Source organism: Lasioglossum baleicum, chromosome 11, assembly GCF_051020765.1.
Source record: "Lasioglossum baleicum chromosome 11, iyLasBale1, whole genome shotgun sequence".
NCBI lineage: Eukaryota > Metazoa > Arthropoda > Insecta > Hymenoptera > Halictidae > Lasioglossum > Lasioglossum baleicum.
In genome coordinates, this window is record NC_134939.1 from 4541606 (window position 1) to 4557636 (window position 16031).

Sequence of the window (16031 nt, forward strand, 5' to 3'; positions counted from 1 at the left end):
TTAGCAAGTACTATTGTTCAGCTGGCGGCATAAGGATCGATTCGCGCATCTTCTTTCCCCCATTGCTTACTTGTAAGGGCTGTTTTCTGTAATTTAAACAACTTCGCCACTTTCCGTTCTCGCCTACTTTACACACCCGTGCCGAAAAGTATTCGATCACATTAAAGGGGTGGACTCGTTTCCAGGATGCGCGTTCTCATTTCTCGATGGAGTTTTTTCTTCTCAAAAATCCCATTTTCACGTTTGCAAGACGTAATTTGCATTATTCGAAAGCCTGTAACTGTCGCAGCTTTATGAAAATAGCTACATGCGCAGCTGTATGCTTCCGATTAATGTAAATCACGCCTCGTAAACGAAAAGATAGGACTTTTCAGGGCGATCGCGGCCTAGATCGATCTTTTATCTAGCGCTTTTGACTACTGAAAAACCCCATCTTTGCATTATCGAGAAATGAGAACGCGCATTCCGCACCCTTGCAATCCTCGAAAAACGAAAGTCTACCCCCTTAATCGTATATCCGTGGTTGCAAGGAAAAACGCCGCATGTCGCAATTTCAAAAAATTTCAGTTTACGCATTGATTGAGCTCTTTGTACTATAGGATTTACGTATTGACCAGGAAAAAAGTCGTGAAAACACATTCGAAAGGCTCCTTGGCAACCACGGATATTTGTGTAATATAAAAGCGATTTTTCGTTTCGGCCGAATATTTTCTAGCACGAGTATATGAACATATAGTTGATACATCGTGGCTTCCAATATTAGCACAGCACAAGAACTAAATAAGTAAGACAGGACAACTCTGTACAAACATACTGATTTTGTAGCTTAAATGCATTTTACGGGCTAGGGAGGTACAATTGTTACATGGTCCAGCGTCAGCGATACAGTATTGATTTTACAGCAATAGTGCTCAAATCTTATACATACATATATATATATATGTGTGTATATTTAGCGAAATCGCATTTACTATTAAAGGAAGAAAAAGAAAAAAGGGAATAACAGTCAGTCTTTCGGTACGAGTTAGAATTTATTAGCTTTCTTGTCTTATGCTCATATTCGAAGTATTTTTTTAGAATATTGTTAACTACATTATCCGACGTAAGAACATATCATGATTATCGAAGTAGCATATGGGACATGTTCAAGAATGTCGTACCTAATCATGAGCATATAGATTTACCGCGTAAACAATATTTGTAAATAAAGATATATTAACTACGAAAACCGCAAGAGAACTATTTGATATCGTATTAGAAGATGAAGATATTAAAAAAAAAAACAATTATATTACAATAAGAAACTTAACAAAGTTATCTTATATTGTTATTGAATTGCCCTTTGATATCGAGAAAGAAAAGAGCTTTCGAAATGCATTTTTTCTGTGTTCCCTAGTTCATGGACACGCGAAACAAAAATCGACCAACGTTTTCTTGTTGAACGTGCGCACACACCGTGATGTTTATAGTTTTGTATAAATTATATTTGCACATATGTAATTTCGGCGATTGTAAATTTGTGCCAAGGGACGCGCGACGATTACCCTGTATATTTACTAACATGATTTTCGAATTATCCGTTTTATGCCAAATTTTATGTTTATATAGGCTGCATTATAGGAATAGTATATAATTTTTCGTACTATAAACCGACTATGCTTCTAAGAAATTACGCATATAAGTTACGTTAACTTTTGTACTGTGCAAAACAATGAATTTTGTAAATGGTTACCATTTTCGTTCAGACATAAATGGATCGCAATATTTTCTATTTAATGAAATCGCTGAAAAAATAACAAATAATGTTTCGTTCATAATTATCAAACAATTACAGAGAATACGACTCCGGTTTGACATGAATTGTTCATAGGAAACACTGTAAAAACGATTAAATTCTCGCCGCATTGTAACATAAAATTATTTAATTAAAAACAATGTTCAATAGCACAGTTGTTTCAGATATGCTACGTTTGCTACACGAAGTGAAAACTTTATTTTTCATCCTTGAAAAGTGTATATATGAAAAGTCCATGTACATGTACTTTTGTTATTCCGCATTTTTTCACGGAAATAATTGTTAATGTTTTTAAAAGTGATTCCTCCGTTAATGTTGACTTTAATAAAAACTATTGAACAGATCTAGTAATTCTAGACGAGAATAAATTTCCATAGTATAAACAGATTATTATTCCGTAGTCCCTTCAGTCGCATGAAATACGCTCTGTCTCCTTGTTAGTTTCTAAATCTAAAGTCCAAGGAGAACACAGTAGTTTGGATGTTTCAATTTATAATTTATTTATTATTAATATCCACAGCACAAGAAAAGTAGTATAATTCCTCACTTCAAACACAAGTTAGATCGATAATCCAAGTAGACATCTATCCAGATATAGATTTTCATGAATTATTAACACTAGGTTTACGGAGTATCAAAACTGACTATTTTACGATACTGCATAAAAACAACAAGAATTTATCTACTCGAATTCCAGCAATTTTTATTGTAATGTATATTCGCAAAGAAATCATAAATTAAAAAAATTAGATCCCGTCAAAATGACGCGTCCCGTAAATCTAATGTTAAAAAATATTGAAACCTCGTGATACGCTGCACCGAATTTCAGAAGAAAGAACGCTATAAATACATGAACATCCGTCGTTGAATGAAAACGCGTCCTCTGTAGTACACAGTGATGTCGAAGACACAGTAACAAGAAATTAAAGAAGAACATTTGTAAAATATCACAGTGTACAAAATCAATCATTCCTTTCGATACATTTGCTTAGCAGCTTACGAGGAAGATACATACGTGTTTGTACATATATTATGTATATCTATGTATCTATCTACGAGACACTTTTTTTAAAGTGCTACGAGTATCGCTAACAATAGAACAATTACTTATGTACAGAAGGTATAAAGTAATTACAGAAGTTATTTACACGAAACTCCGTCCACGAACGGAGCATCAGCTGGTTTCAGTACGTCTTCGTTAAATGTTCTGTGTTCGTGTACTTAAAAAATTGTATCGGTTCAAACACTCTGAGAAAATTACACTAGCTTTCGCTAGCAACCTTTTCCTGTTTCACAGTAAATAAGAATTTTCTCAGATAGAAAATTTTGTAGACAGAAAAATGCGTAATGCTCTCACAGTTCGTTTGATCTTTCCGTATCAACACCGTGGTTGCATACGGAGTGAGATTTATACGCCGGCGCAGCAATGATACTACTTTAAGAGATGGATAAACTAAAAAATATCTTGTAAAAGTTATTTCGAAGAAACGCAAAAATATATCTATCAAGTAATCTTAAACGCTGGCTAAAGATATTGAGAAACAACATTTTTAGTGACCGTTCTAATTTCGTCGCGAATGTATCCTACGTTCATCGAAAAATTTCGCGAGTTTTAATAACCCACGGAGACACTAATCTCCGTTAAATATACATTCCCGATTAACGATCCTTACTTCATCAATTGTATAATAAACAAAGGAAACATATGTATCTCGCGGTAACATTATTAAAAATCAACTCACAGATCTAATTCGGCTGTGATCCCGACGTTTCGTAAATAAAAAGAAATGTCAATGTTCCGCAACATGCGACTACGAATTAAACAAGAATTTTCCCTCGCAAATATATTAAACATGTAAAAAAGATTCGTTACTGCATACGTAGATAGTTTCACATGTGTAAGGTGTTAATCTCTTCTTCAATTTCGTGTTCTGTTCAGTTTGTCGATAAAACTGATTGATACAACGCTCGTTTGATAATTAACTGGCAATGTTAAGGCCATCCAAATTCGCCAGCAAACCTTTCACGTCGTATTGGATTTGATCAACCGTGTTCGATACCGATAAACTCGAATAGACTTTGCTCAATGCTTCGACCGCTTCTTGAGAGTTTTTCTGCTTTTGCAGATATGTTAATAACAAGTTAACTATTTCGTGAATCTCCTGCTTAACCTTCAGCATATCGTCAACGCTGGTACCCTTGAACCTCTCCTGACATAATCGCAAGTGCTCTTGCGCCAATTGCAATGGATTAAAACCATCCATGTCCCGAGACACGATCTCTGCTCCTGCTTTCAAGAGAAGCGTTATTATAGATATACGACAACATAGGGACGCTAAATGCAGCGGAGTGTTGCCCACGCAGTCACGTTGATTAGGATTCGCACCGTGCAGCAGTAACAACTGCACCATGTCTGTGTAACCCCTGTTAAATCAACAAAACATTATTATTTAGGGACAATAAATAAACGCTATATAGCTAAAATATTCGACTTACTCGCTAGAAGCGATGTGCAAAGCAGTCTGTCCTTTCTCATCGTGAAAATCAGGAGACATTCCATTGGTCAACAATCTCTTCAGCAACTCCGTGTTGTTTGTAGCTGTAGCGAATCGCATTTTTGTGAGCAAGATTTTTTTGTGTATAGCTGGATCTCTATTGAACGCATACGACCAAGCAACATTTCGATTTCGGTTCGACTTCATCTTCCCGTAACAACTAGGTTCTTTGGAAGAGAAACAGTAGTTACTCAATGCTCTCGACGAGACAATCCTTAACTTGCAAAAATATACGTACTGTATTTTACCATTTCCCTCATCCTAAATGGGTCCACAGTGGGCGGTCTCAGGTCCAGCTCCTCCAAACCCTGTAACAATTTCTGTTGAATAATGTTTTAAAGGGAATGTCCCGGAAAATCGTTTGATATTCAGTGGAAATCGATGTTACCTCGTGATACAGTCTGAAGTTATCCTCCAGACGAAAGTTGCGAGTTCTGCTCGCACGCCACATCTTGCACTTCTGTATTCGATACACACACAAGATACAATTATGCGTACATACTTACGGGCCTTCTACGAACTTGCAGAGCCAAGTATAAGATTTACATGCAAGTGCGACGCGGAAAACATTTAATATACACTACCGGCCAGAGCTTGGAATCACTTGCTGATTTTTGTAAAAATCGAATATATCAATAAATTTTGAAATGATCCATCGTTATAATATCAAATATTAACTAGTTGAATAATATTTCAAAACAGATTTCAGCATTTTCTTATGTCCATGTCCATAATGCTCTTGTATAGTTTATACACCCAGTGCAAGAGAATGTTCGGAATGCACTTTTCTAAAGGGACATCTTTGGCAACTTCTACAAGAATCATGGAAAAATATCAAATTAGAAACATTCGAAAAACTAATTGCCAGGATGCCCTGAATATGTCAGGCTGTTATTAAAGATAAAGGTGGTTTTTAACAAAGTCTAACAAATATGAATGTTACGCGTTTCATTTTAGATGAAATAAAATTTGATTCGTTTGTAATCAATAGTGAAGCATTAAAATAAATGTAATCACTGTAACTGTAAAGAAAATGGTACGGCAAAGGGTTAATGAAAGAGCAATTGGAAGATAAATACGCATTCCTTGATAAAAAAAAATAATACAAAATGTAAAAAACATACTGTTTGTAAGCTTTTTGGCAAGTTAATCTTTCTTGGTTATTCTAAAGGCATTCAGTTCTTTTTAGAAACTTTCTGTTCTTCTGAATTTACACCGTGATTCCTAACTTTTGGTCGGTAGTGTATGCAAAGAACATGCTCTGGAGCATTTCTTGTAAATGGACACTGCGGTTGATTCTAGAATTTGCTCGGTGGGCACGCAATTCGAGTTAACGAATAAGTAAAAGAGCGTTATTGCATCATCCCGACGATTTTTCGTAGAAATATAATTCAGAGAAATGTACATAAATGAAAGGAAGAAAATACGCACGGCCGGGCTGAATATCATTGGAGGGAAACTGCCCATTGGCATCAAAATCTCACTGTTGCCATTGTCCGTGTCTTTTTGAATCGGTGACACAGATGAGATCGGCGACTGTAAACTGGAAGGCCTCGTCTGAATCAAGAAAGTATTCGTCCCGTTCTCGTAGTTCGAAGCAGCCGTCAATGTTGTTGTTATTGTTGTTGTTGTCGTCGTCGCCGTTCCCGCTCCCGCGGTACTAAACTCCTGCTGCGTGATAAAACTGTCGTTCGAATCATTGCCCATGTCCACTCCAGAATCCATCGATGTCATTTTTCAGTTAAAACGTCCAGCTACGTCTTCGAAACGTATATTACACCTTAGGTCCGTGATTATACCACTTGAATCTGACACGGGCCACTATGCCACTATTGTGAGCTGCAGTTGCTATATACAGTTACTAGAAGTGGATATAGTTTGTACTCTTTCAATTCTCTGCTAATTCCCCTGATAGCACAATTGACTCCACGGGGAGTGACGAAAACGCGCATAAGTTGACTCCACTTGGACAACCTGGAACCGTCTGGATGCAGCCCACGTGAAATGCAGCTTCTGCAGTCTAGCTGGAACGCCACTCTATCCTGGATTCCGCTTCCCCGCAAGATGGCAGCACGGTCGCACTGATTAATGCGGCGAATGCCGTTATACAGGGCAGCGCCGTCGGTAAGGGCAGATCGCACTAATGTGGCAGATGTCGATAAAGTAGATTTCTATTGTACAAATATGTAGCAGTTTCCCTTTTTACCGACAATACTGATTTTTGAATGAATATTCAGTCACATGCAAGGAGAGAAAACGAAAAAAAAATCTGTGCAAAATAAAAATTCTCTGCATCGATTGCAAGAGATGGAAGCTAAGATTAAAATGTCAACATGCAAAAAAAGACAAAGTGTCGTACAAGGGACAAGAAAATTTACTTTTTCTTATTTTTTAATACACCGCAGGGAGTTGGTAAAGACACATGGACAATGACACAAGGAATATATATATAATAAATATTATAATTTTTTATTATTACTATGCTTTATTATTGGACGAACACCTAAATATCTCTTCAGGTTATTGTGATGCAAAAAATATTTGTTACGTAATGTGCACGGTGTGCCAGATATTTGGTCCATTGACACCATGCACATTACGTAACAAATATTTTTTGCATCACAATAACCTGAAGAGATATTTAGGTGTTCGTATTTAAACGGAACACCCTGTATATTGTGATTATTACACGTTGTTGCCTCTGCTTCCCAAAACTTGTGGCCCGTAGCACGTTCTGGCATAGGTGGGATACCTAAAAAATACAAAGAAAATCAGTAATGTACAATATATGCATGTGTGTTGAATGGCATAATTAGATATACGTACCACGTGAAAAATTAGAGGTCTTCCTCTTCCCCGGTTGCCGCAGCTTCCTTCTCCTCCTTCCCTGGATAGCACATTATATTTATCCTCCGTTCTGTAAATTAGATCTTTAATTACACAGTGAGTAAAGGTGAGTATTTAATCTTCTTCGCTTATTGCTCATCTCAACGAATTTTCTAATTTCTGGTGCTACAATTACAAAAGGTCTTCTGACGTTTTTCATCAACTAATATACCTAACTGATTCAAACATTGCAATGATATTTATAAAAAATCGATTAAAGTTGAACTACAAACAAAAGAATGTACTACCAGAAATAAAAAAATTCGATGATGAGAAGCAAGTGAAGAAGATTAAATATTAGGTTGTCCCAAAAGTTCCTTCCGCAATGCCTTTCTTTAATATTGCTAAATAAATATTAGGTTGTCCCAAAAGTTGTTTTTCGATGCATGCACATAATGCAAATTCATATTAAGAAGTACTAAAATATTAACATAAACATTATCGTATTGTTTGTATTTATTTAGCTACATTAAAGGAACACAATGCGGAAGAAACTTTTGGGTCAACCTAATACTTGCCTTACTGAATTGGTTTAAGCCATCATTTTGCCGATTTAGAATATTGCTAAGCTAATTCTAATCTGAATGGGCCAAAGCTGAATTGTGTTGGATTTGTTTAAAGTGATAAATGATAATAATGATAATGAAAAGAGAGTGATAAAGTGATAAAGAAACAAACAATTTACTATTTTGGACTCTACATTGAAGTGAACATACTCGCCCCGTAGCACCTCATACGTGATGGCAAATGGCACTGTCGCGTGGTGTGCCGACAAGCGTTCTCACGCTTTTTCACGCGAAGATTCTGGGAGACATTTGAGCAAAATGAAACCGATCAACCAATATAAATATGTACAAATACCTTCCGTTCTTCCTTCCTTCCACGTAGTGCACGTAATCCAAGTAATCCACGTAATCACATAATCCAAGCAAGTCAATCTAATAAATAGTCAAATAGTCAAATGCCGCAACGCAGACCGCACCTGCGAATGTAACGTGTAACTACAGAGCGAAGCTATGTAAATATATCTGTGATTGTGTCAAGAAAAACGCTGCATGTCACAATTTCAAAAAATTTCAGTTTATGCATTTATTGAACTTTATAGTGTAGGATTAGGTATTTACCAGAAAAAACGTCACGAAAATCAATTCAAAAGGCTCGAAAAAATAATACAATTTAACCAATGTCCTTGTCAAAGCATTAGTGATCAAAACTTTAAACGACAATATCTCGAAAGTGAAAGTACAATGTGACATGCGGCGGCGTCCTCCTGACAACCACAGATATTACGACCGAGCTAAGCGAACGAGAACTTGCGAACTGTTGAGAGTTGAGAGAATAACTGAAAACTGCTGAAAACTGAACGGCAGTTTCCCCTTCCCTGACGTATCGTCGTATCCGTGAGCGGTGTCGACCGCGCTTGACCGTGTTGGTGCATGTTCGATTGCACGCGCGCTACACACAAACGTACCTCTACCATGTCCGTGTGACTACCTGCTCGACCGAACGCGTCGGCGACGCGTTCCTTCGATTTTCACGTTGCCGAAGTTTCGGAAGCATGAGGCGAAAAGTCGGAATCTGGGGACGGCGCGCATTTGAATCTCGGGCACAGCACGCGGCGCGACGCACATTTTGCTATAACTTTTGATCTAAAAGAGATATCGAAGAGAAATTAGGCCTAATTTTTTTTTAAAAATCGGTTTTAACGATGTAAAAAGAAATATATTTTGTATTTTTTAAATAATGTTTTCGTTGATTCTTAAGGTATAGCCGGAAAAGATGGTCAGAAGTATCCAACCAAATTTGTTTTTAGTCACGTCATGTTCAACAGAAAATTATGAAAAAATTCATGAATATTCTACCGAATAGCATACACTACTGAGATTTTTTTCAAAATTTTTGGTTGCAAAATCGATTTTTAAACAAATCGGAAAACATAAAATTGCCGATTTTATGTATATACATACATCAAAGTCTTCAGTTGACCACATTTATATTGTTACGTTAGTTGTGTCTCATCCTGATTATTAATGTGTATTTTTTCAGATTTTTCGGATTACGGAAACATGTTTTAAAAAATTGAAAACCTCCAAAAATTCCAAGAAAATGCATGTTTTGTATTGAAGTGTTAGAGACTCCAGTTTTATAAGAATTCAGTACTTGGATATTATTGAAGCAACCGTTCTTAATTTTTTTATAATTTTTTAGAGGTTGGGTAGCCGTTAACAAAACAAGTACATATATACGGCTGGGAATCTTCTGGCCCCGAATCGAATCCCGCATCTATAATCGTTTTGTTCGGTAAATACTTATTGCTTCGAGTTTTAATGAAAAGTTTAACCAAAAACATTTTTTAATTGTCTACATTTATTTTCAACTTAAAGAATTGATGCAGTTCGCGCTGTCGACTTTCGCTGTCCACTTTCTGTAATTGAAAAAAAAGAAACACAATTTAAGTTATGATTGCGAAGTGCAGAATGGTTTCGAGGTATTCGAAAATACCGCTACAGGTGGTCCCCTGTGTATCTATATCTTCGAGTAACTAATTACAAATTTTGTATCTATTATTCGTGATCCGAAATTTGTATCTAGGAGAAAAATTAAGGGCAGATTCGGAATCAGCGCAAAAAACTCTATAAGAATCATCCAACAGTAATTGTTGAAGAAATTTGGTGTCGCGGAGACTGTAAATCAAATGGGAAACTTTCTTCCAGCAGATCTATTAATGGGTCTATTAACTTTTTTCCGTGTAACATTTTGTTTATTTTCTCGTTTCTTTGTTATAATAAATGGAAGCTTATGTTAATTTGTTGTTCTTCATTCTTTAATAAGCCCCTTTTAATTTCCCATCAGTTTCAACTCCATAAAGTAATAGTTTTCTGTAAAATCCGTATCAATGCCTCCGGATCGGAAACTTTCTGCCAGGGGTTGTATTAATTCGAGTAAAAAAGTTATTTTTTAATGTTGGACTATATGGATTTGGACTTTTCGTGAGAAGTTGGAGAAATTAGTTTACTGCACGATGTGAAAAGATATGTAGTGGACATGGCGCGTTGGAAAGAGGGACTTTCCGGACGCATCCTTCTCAAGTGCGCGCTGTGGACGGTTGCGTTGAGGGTTCGGTCGTAAAAGTGACGATTACCAGAACCCTGACTCAACCGTTGCAATGTCCTTGGCAGCGACGACTTTGAATTGTTTTGGGGAAGGAAACTTTCTCCTTACTCTTGAGGAACGGAGAATTCCTCCCCTTATTTTAACGGTCTTTCTCACGTTGCTAATCTTCCCACCAAAACGGATTTTTACCAGTGGAAAAAAAGCTTGTGGCACTCGTTGAGAACGCATCGCTCTAGAGTTGCCCGCGCTACGTTAATTTATATCTCTGTACTTTGTTAGTACTCGATAGTCATTAACGTTTATAATCTAGTTTTCTCGTTATTGTTATTATTATTACATCTTGTTTTGTTATTGTTACGTGTTATTGTTTTAATAAATATCTATATCGTTGTCTGTTAACCACGCGAAACATCATAGACACTGAATTACCCGTCATCCTAAAGATATTTTTCCAGAAATTGCAGTTGGCCGGAATTGTAGAGAAAATAGGTACTAAATGTTGCATTTCACAACTTTTTTATGTGGGGCCTATATTGAAAATTTAAAAGATAGTTATAATAATTAACCATTTGCAGCTGTTTTAATTTCGAAGCTATTTTAACTCGAAAATGAAACATCTCGTTCTAGGTAGAATAATTTCGTTCTATACGATTCTTTTCATTTGATGGATATGAAATTGATTGTAATACCTCATACAATAATTAAAGGATTAGTAATTGATTAGCTACCAACATGTTTAACAATGTAAACAATATTTTGCATAATGGGACAGCAATTTTTAGTGGTGATTTCGAGTCACCACTGGAGTGCTAAGGGTTAAAGATGGTAGAAATTGCAGGATATTACAACAATGACAAATATTATAAAGCAGATACGCTAACGTTACCGTTATCGCGTCAGAAGGAATAGCTGCAAGCTGCAAGTACAATTGTATAGAGTATAGAATTTCGGGGAAAACTGGGAAGAGAGGGAGGGTTGCCGGAGGATTAATTATGGCGTGGAAGAACCGACGCGACGGTGCCCGTAAGGATAATCACGGTCGCTTAGAGTGGCCGGACTATGGCAGGGTAAGACCTGGTTTCCCTCGGGTCTCAATTATCCATCGGGCCTTAATTTGTCCGGGCTGTTTGTCTCTCGATCAAGCCGGTTCGTCGAGGTCCTGGTACTGTACTTTGGAAATGAAATGGATGATTATGTGAAAATTTGCTTGTCAAACGAACATTCTGGGAAAAGGTTCAGGTAATTTCGTGCAGAAAATCCAGAGTTGTTTTGGTAACTACCCAGGACTTATTGGCCCTCGCGACGGTCAAAGTAATTGCCCAGTTTTATCGACGTTTTATTACTTCGTCGCGTACCCTGGTATAAAGCAGCGAAAGCAATTTAGATATCGTGAAACGGTTCGAATTTCTTTTCTTGCTGTTCTTGGAAATTCTGAAATTGTCAACTCAGTGGTCGGCACGTATGAGACTTTTCAGGCCGCCTCCTTTCACCGGCCGCACGTCTCGTTCTCCGTAACGGCCTTTATCCTCGAGACAGCTCAGGCCCGTATCTATCCCAGACCGTGCGAACTGCGTACAAAATTTCTGTTTATGAAACATTAGAAATTCCATTTCTTTATACACATATTTTTAGCGTGTCTTTCTTAACATGTATGAATTAAATGAAACGAGGCTTCATTAACTGATCTATTTTTATTGAATGGAGTAGAATTACACTGTCCAACAAATTTCAACTTTTTTTATGTTCCCCAATTACTGAAGGGTCCTTCTTATAGAGTTTTTCGCGCTGATTCCGAATCTGTTTTCAATTTTTTTCCTATACGCACAGTTTTTCAGGAACAAGGCTTTGAAAAAAAACATATTTTTCAACTTCAAACAAATATTGTGATGTTATTATAAAAGATATTGAATTGTTCTTTCTGGCAAAAGATTCTGTAGACTTTCCCGAATACAGTGATATCCAATATTAATACATTATGATTGATTAAACATGTTTAAACAATGATTAAATACGGAGAGATTTCGTCGCGTCGGCGCACAGTGGAAAATTTGGACCAGACTCGATTCAAAATCAAAGAACTTTCGATAGAAATGAGGTAGAGCGATGAAATTTTTTTTAAATGAAAGCTGAAACTTTGCAGAATATGGGAAAAATAGGGAAGTTATGGTACGAACGTTTTTTAACCGAGAAAATTCGTTAAACATGTAGAATTTAAAGAAATCGATTTTGCAATGTCCTGAGGTCGTAGACAAATTTTGAGACCAGATTTGAAATCGGCGTGAAAAAATCTACGGGAAATGATATATAGCAAAAATTTTAAAAAAATTTTCCGCGCGTGGTATTGGAAAAACCACAATTTTCTCGAAATTGTGCAAGTTTAACGAATTTTCTCAACGTTAAAAAACGTTCTTACCATAATCTCCCTATTTTTCCCATATTCTGTAATGTTTCAGCTTTAATTTTTAAAAAATTTCATCGCTCTACCTTATTTCTATCAAAAGTTCTTCGATTTTGTCTCCGATTTGGACGAAAGGTCACACTGTGCGCCGTCTCCAAATTCTGACTTTTCGCCTCATGCTTTCGAAACTTCGGTAACGTGAAAACTCAGCCCGTCTGAGTGCCTGTTCAATTGCTTGCGCGCTACACACAAGCGTACCTCTACTCTGTCTGTGTGAACTACCTGCTCGACTGATCGACGCCGACGCGTTCCTTCGATTTTCACGTTGCCGAAGTTTCGGAAGCATGAGGCGAAAAGTCGGAATCTGGAGGCGGCGCGCATTTGAATCCCGGCACAGCGAGCGACGCGGCGATAACAGAACATACGGACAATAGGACGTCCTTATATTAGGGTATGTATTCGGATAATGGGGGTACGGATACGGGAGTCTCTACTGTATTCAAAGAACAAGTAGACATAATTGAAATCGTAATTCTAATTGCAATATTTTGTAGGACTCAATATAAATAGTACCGTATACTCATCTTTTTTTATCGATGAATATGATCACTAACTAAAATAAATTCCTAATAAGAAAAAAAAATGTTAACAACCCATTAAAAAGTGTTAAAAACGCGACTGAACATGTTGGTGAGAGTCCCATTTGGGGGTGAACGGAACTTTTAAGCTAGTGCTTGAAGCGGACCCTGGGATTCGGCAAGACCGCAGATGTGGCAACCAAACCTTGGGGTTTTCCAGCCATCTGGAAACTATCGAAACGGTGTAGCTTCGAATAATTTTCTGCCAGGGCGGCGAAGACTTCGGTCGCCGTGGCCAAGTGGTGCAATAAACACGGCCAGGTAACCCGACGCGCGTCGGCCAGCCAGACATATCGGCATGAAACCACTAACAAGTTAATTGCAGACCTTGTTTATTTTTCGTAATTGTTTCATGTAAATGACGCTAGCTGCTTCGTGTGGCGTTCTTCCGATTAAAAAAAGACTAATCTCAAGATAGAATTTGGACTGTGGATAGTGGATTTATTCAAAGTCTTCGAATAACGGCACAATCAATTTTCTACCGAAACCGAAATAATACCGGTATTCTTTCGGTTTTTCCAATGGTTAGGTTGTTCCAAATGAAAAAGGAACTACAGGCCACTTAATGTTCCGTCGTAAAACCCTCCGCGCGAAGGAACAAGCGCGAGTCCGAATTCACAGGCGAGGCCGTCATAAAACATTCAGCTAAAGACCTTCCAGATGTACCTCCCAACAAAGTGATTTTTAGCCAGCCGAAAGAAGCACAGCCGATGTAGCCAGATGTATTTGGACCTTTTATACCGTTAAAGTACTAAACTTTATACCGTAGCTACCTGCAACCGAACATACTCCTTGGTTTCAAATTCTTGCTTTAGTTTATTAAAAGGAAGTAGACTCGTTTTCAGGATTGCAAGGGTGCGGGATTCGCCTCTTATTCTCATCTCTCGATAATAATACAAACACGGGGTTTTTCACTAGTCAAAAACGCTAGATAAAAGATCGATCTAGGACACTATCTGCCTCAAAAGTTCTATTTTTTCGTTTACGAGGCGTAATTGGCATTATTCGGCAGCATGTAGCTATGAAAATAGCTTGTATGCTTCCGAATAATGCAAATTACGGTGACGACTAATGCAAATTTCGCCTCGTAAACGGAAAATAGGACTTTTGAGGCAGATAGTGTCCTAGATCGATCTTTTATCTAGCGTTTTTAACTAGTGAAAAACCCCGTGTTTGTATTATTATCGAGAGATGAGAAGAGACGAATCCCGCACCCTTGCAATCCTGGAAAAAGGCTATACTGGAACTGCAATTACTCGAATTAATATTCGGACGTTCTAAAAAAGACGAGAACTTTTTTAATATTGTACTAAACGATTTGAACTTTTTTGGGGAGCTGGAGCAATTAGTTTACTACAGGATGTGAAAAGAAATTTTTTCAAAAATTGCAATTGATCGGAATTGTATGAAAAAATACTAAGAGTTGCATTTTACAACTTTTTTATGTGGGCCCATATTGAAAAATTGAAAAATACGCTTTGTAGATCTGTGTCGACTAAACATATTTTGAAAATTTCGTCAAAATCGGTTGACGTTGCAATGAGCTACAAACGTTTGAAGATGGTAAAAATCGCAGATTTTCAGCCTACATCGAAGAATTCTTACATCTTTCAAGGCCTGTCGTTTTTTCCCGCATCAACCGATTTCGATGAAACTTTCACAGTGCACATTATTTACGCAGGCCTACAAAACGTACTTTTTAAATTTTCAATATAGGCCCGCGCGAAAAAGTTGTAAAATGTAACTTTTAGTATTTTCTCTGCAATTCCGACCAAATGCTATTTTTGAAAAAATTTCTTTTCACATCCTGCAGTAAACTAATTGTTCCAGCTCCCCCAAAAAATTCAAATCGTATAGTACAATATTTAAAAAGTTATCATCTTCTTTAGATCGTCCGAATATTAATTCGTGTAACTGTACGTATTAGGGGATAATTAATGTATTACTAGTTTATTGATTTATGTGTAGGTTTACTCTTAATGTAACTGTAAAGAAAATTACGGCGAGGGGGGAAGAACGTAACATTCAATTTGTACATATAGTTTCCATCTCTCTTGCGATCAATGCAGACAATTTTTATTTTGCACAAAGATCCGCAGTCTAGGAAAAATAATATAGATATAATAGAAATAAATAAAATTTAATATTTTTTTATATCGGGTTTATTATTTCGTTTTCATTCAGAATCGGTATTTGGAATTGTCGGTAAAAAGGAAGACTGCTACATATTTGTACAATATGTAGAAATTCATTTCACCGACATTACCAACATTACTGACATAACCTCACCGACGGTGCTGCCCTGTATAACGGCATCCGCCGCTCCACGCAGACTCCACGAGCTGCCTTCCATTTGGACGGAAGAAGCTGCCCTCTAGATGCTGTGACGGCGGTGGACGGCGGACTTTGTTACATCTATGCGCATTTCTGGAAGCCCAGGTGGCATGAACTCCACACTCTTTCTAGATGTACTCCAACCGTTGCTCCGAGCAGCCAATAAGCGGCGTCTGGAACCGTACTGCCCTCCAAATTCACTCCACGCTCTGGACTGTCCCTGGCAGTTCCAAACTGTGCTATCAGGGTCTCTGCTGTTCTCTGCGCAATATATCCATATATCCAGTGGTGGCTGGTGGTGGCGTGGCGTG

The 16031-nt window shown here is 37.4% G+C and overlaps 1 protein-coding gene and 1 long non-coding RNA gene across 2 annotated transcripts; both read right to left on the reverse strand.

The window, feature by feature from the left end:
• Window positions 1-3717: 3717 nt before the first annotated feature.
• Window positions 3718-6270, reverse strand: LOC143213294 (uncharacterized). The gene is made up of 5 exons (XM_076433011.1): window positions 5782-6270; window positions 4739-4810; window positions 4589-4658; window positions 4292-4517; window positions 3718-4219 (listed from the first exon to the last, which is right to left on the reverse strand). Exons 1-5 carry the CDS (start codon window positions 6082-6084, stop codon window positions 3775-3777), a joined length of 1116 nt encoding a protein of 371 aa, XP_076289126.1. The 5' UTR covers window positions 6085-6270; the 3' UTR covers window positions 3718-3774.
• Window positions 6271-8345: 2075 nt separating this feature from the next.
• Window positions 8346-15964, reverse strand: LOC143213302 (uncharacterized). The gene is made up of 2 exons (XR_013009941.1): window positions 15676-15964; window positions 8346-9661 (listed from the first exon to the last, which is right to left on the reverse strand). It is a non-coding gene; the product is annotated as an uncharacterized LOC143213302 (long non-coding RNA).
• Window positions 15965-16031: the final 67 nt, after the last annotated feature.

Coding starts and splice junctions, on each gene's coding strand:
- LOC143213294 (XM_076433011.1), bottom strand. CDS start 6,084: ATGACATCGATGGATTCTGGAGTGGACATGGGCAATGATTCGAACGAC. Junction 4,659..4,738: donor ACTTCAGACTGTATCACGAG/GTAACATCGATT, acceptor AAATTGTTACAG/GGTTTGGAGGAGCTGGACCT. Junction 4,220..4,291: donor TTGCACATCGCTTCTAGCGA/GTAAGTCGAATA, acceptor TTGATTTAACAG/GGGTTACACAGACATGGTGC.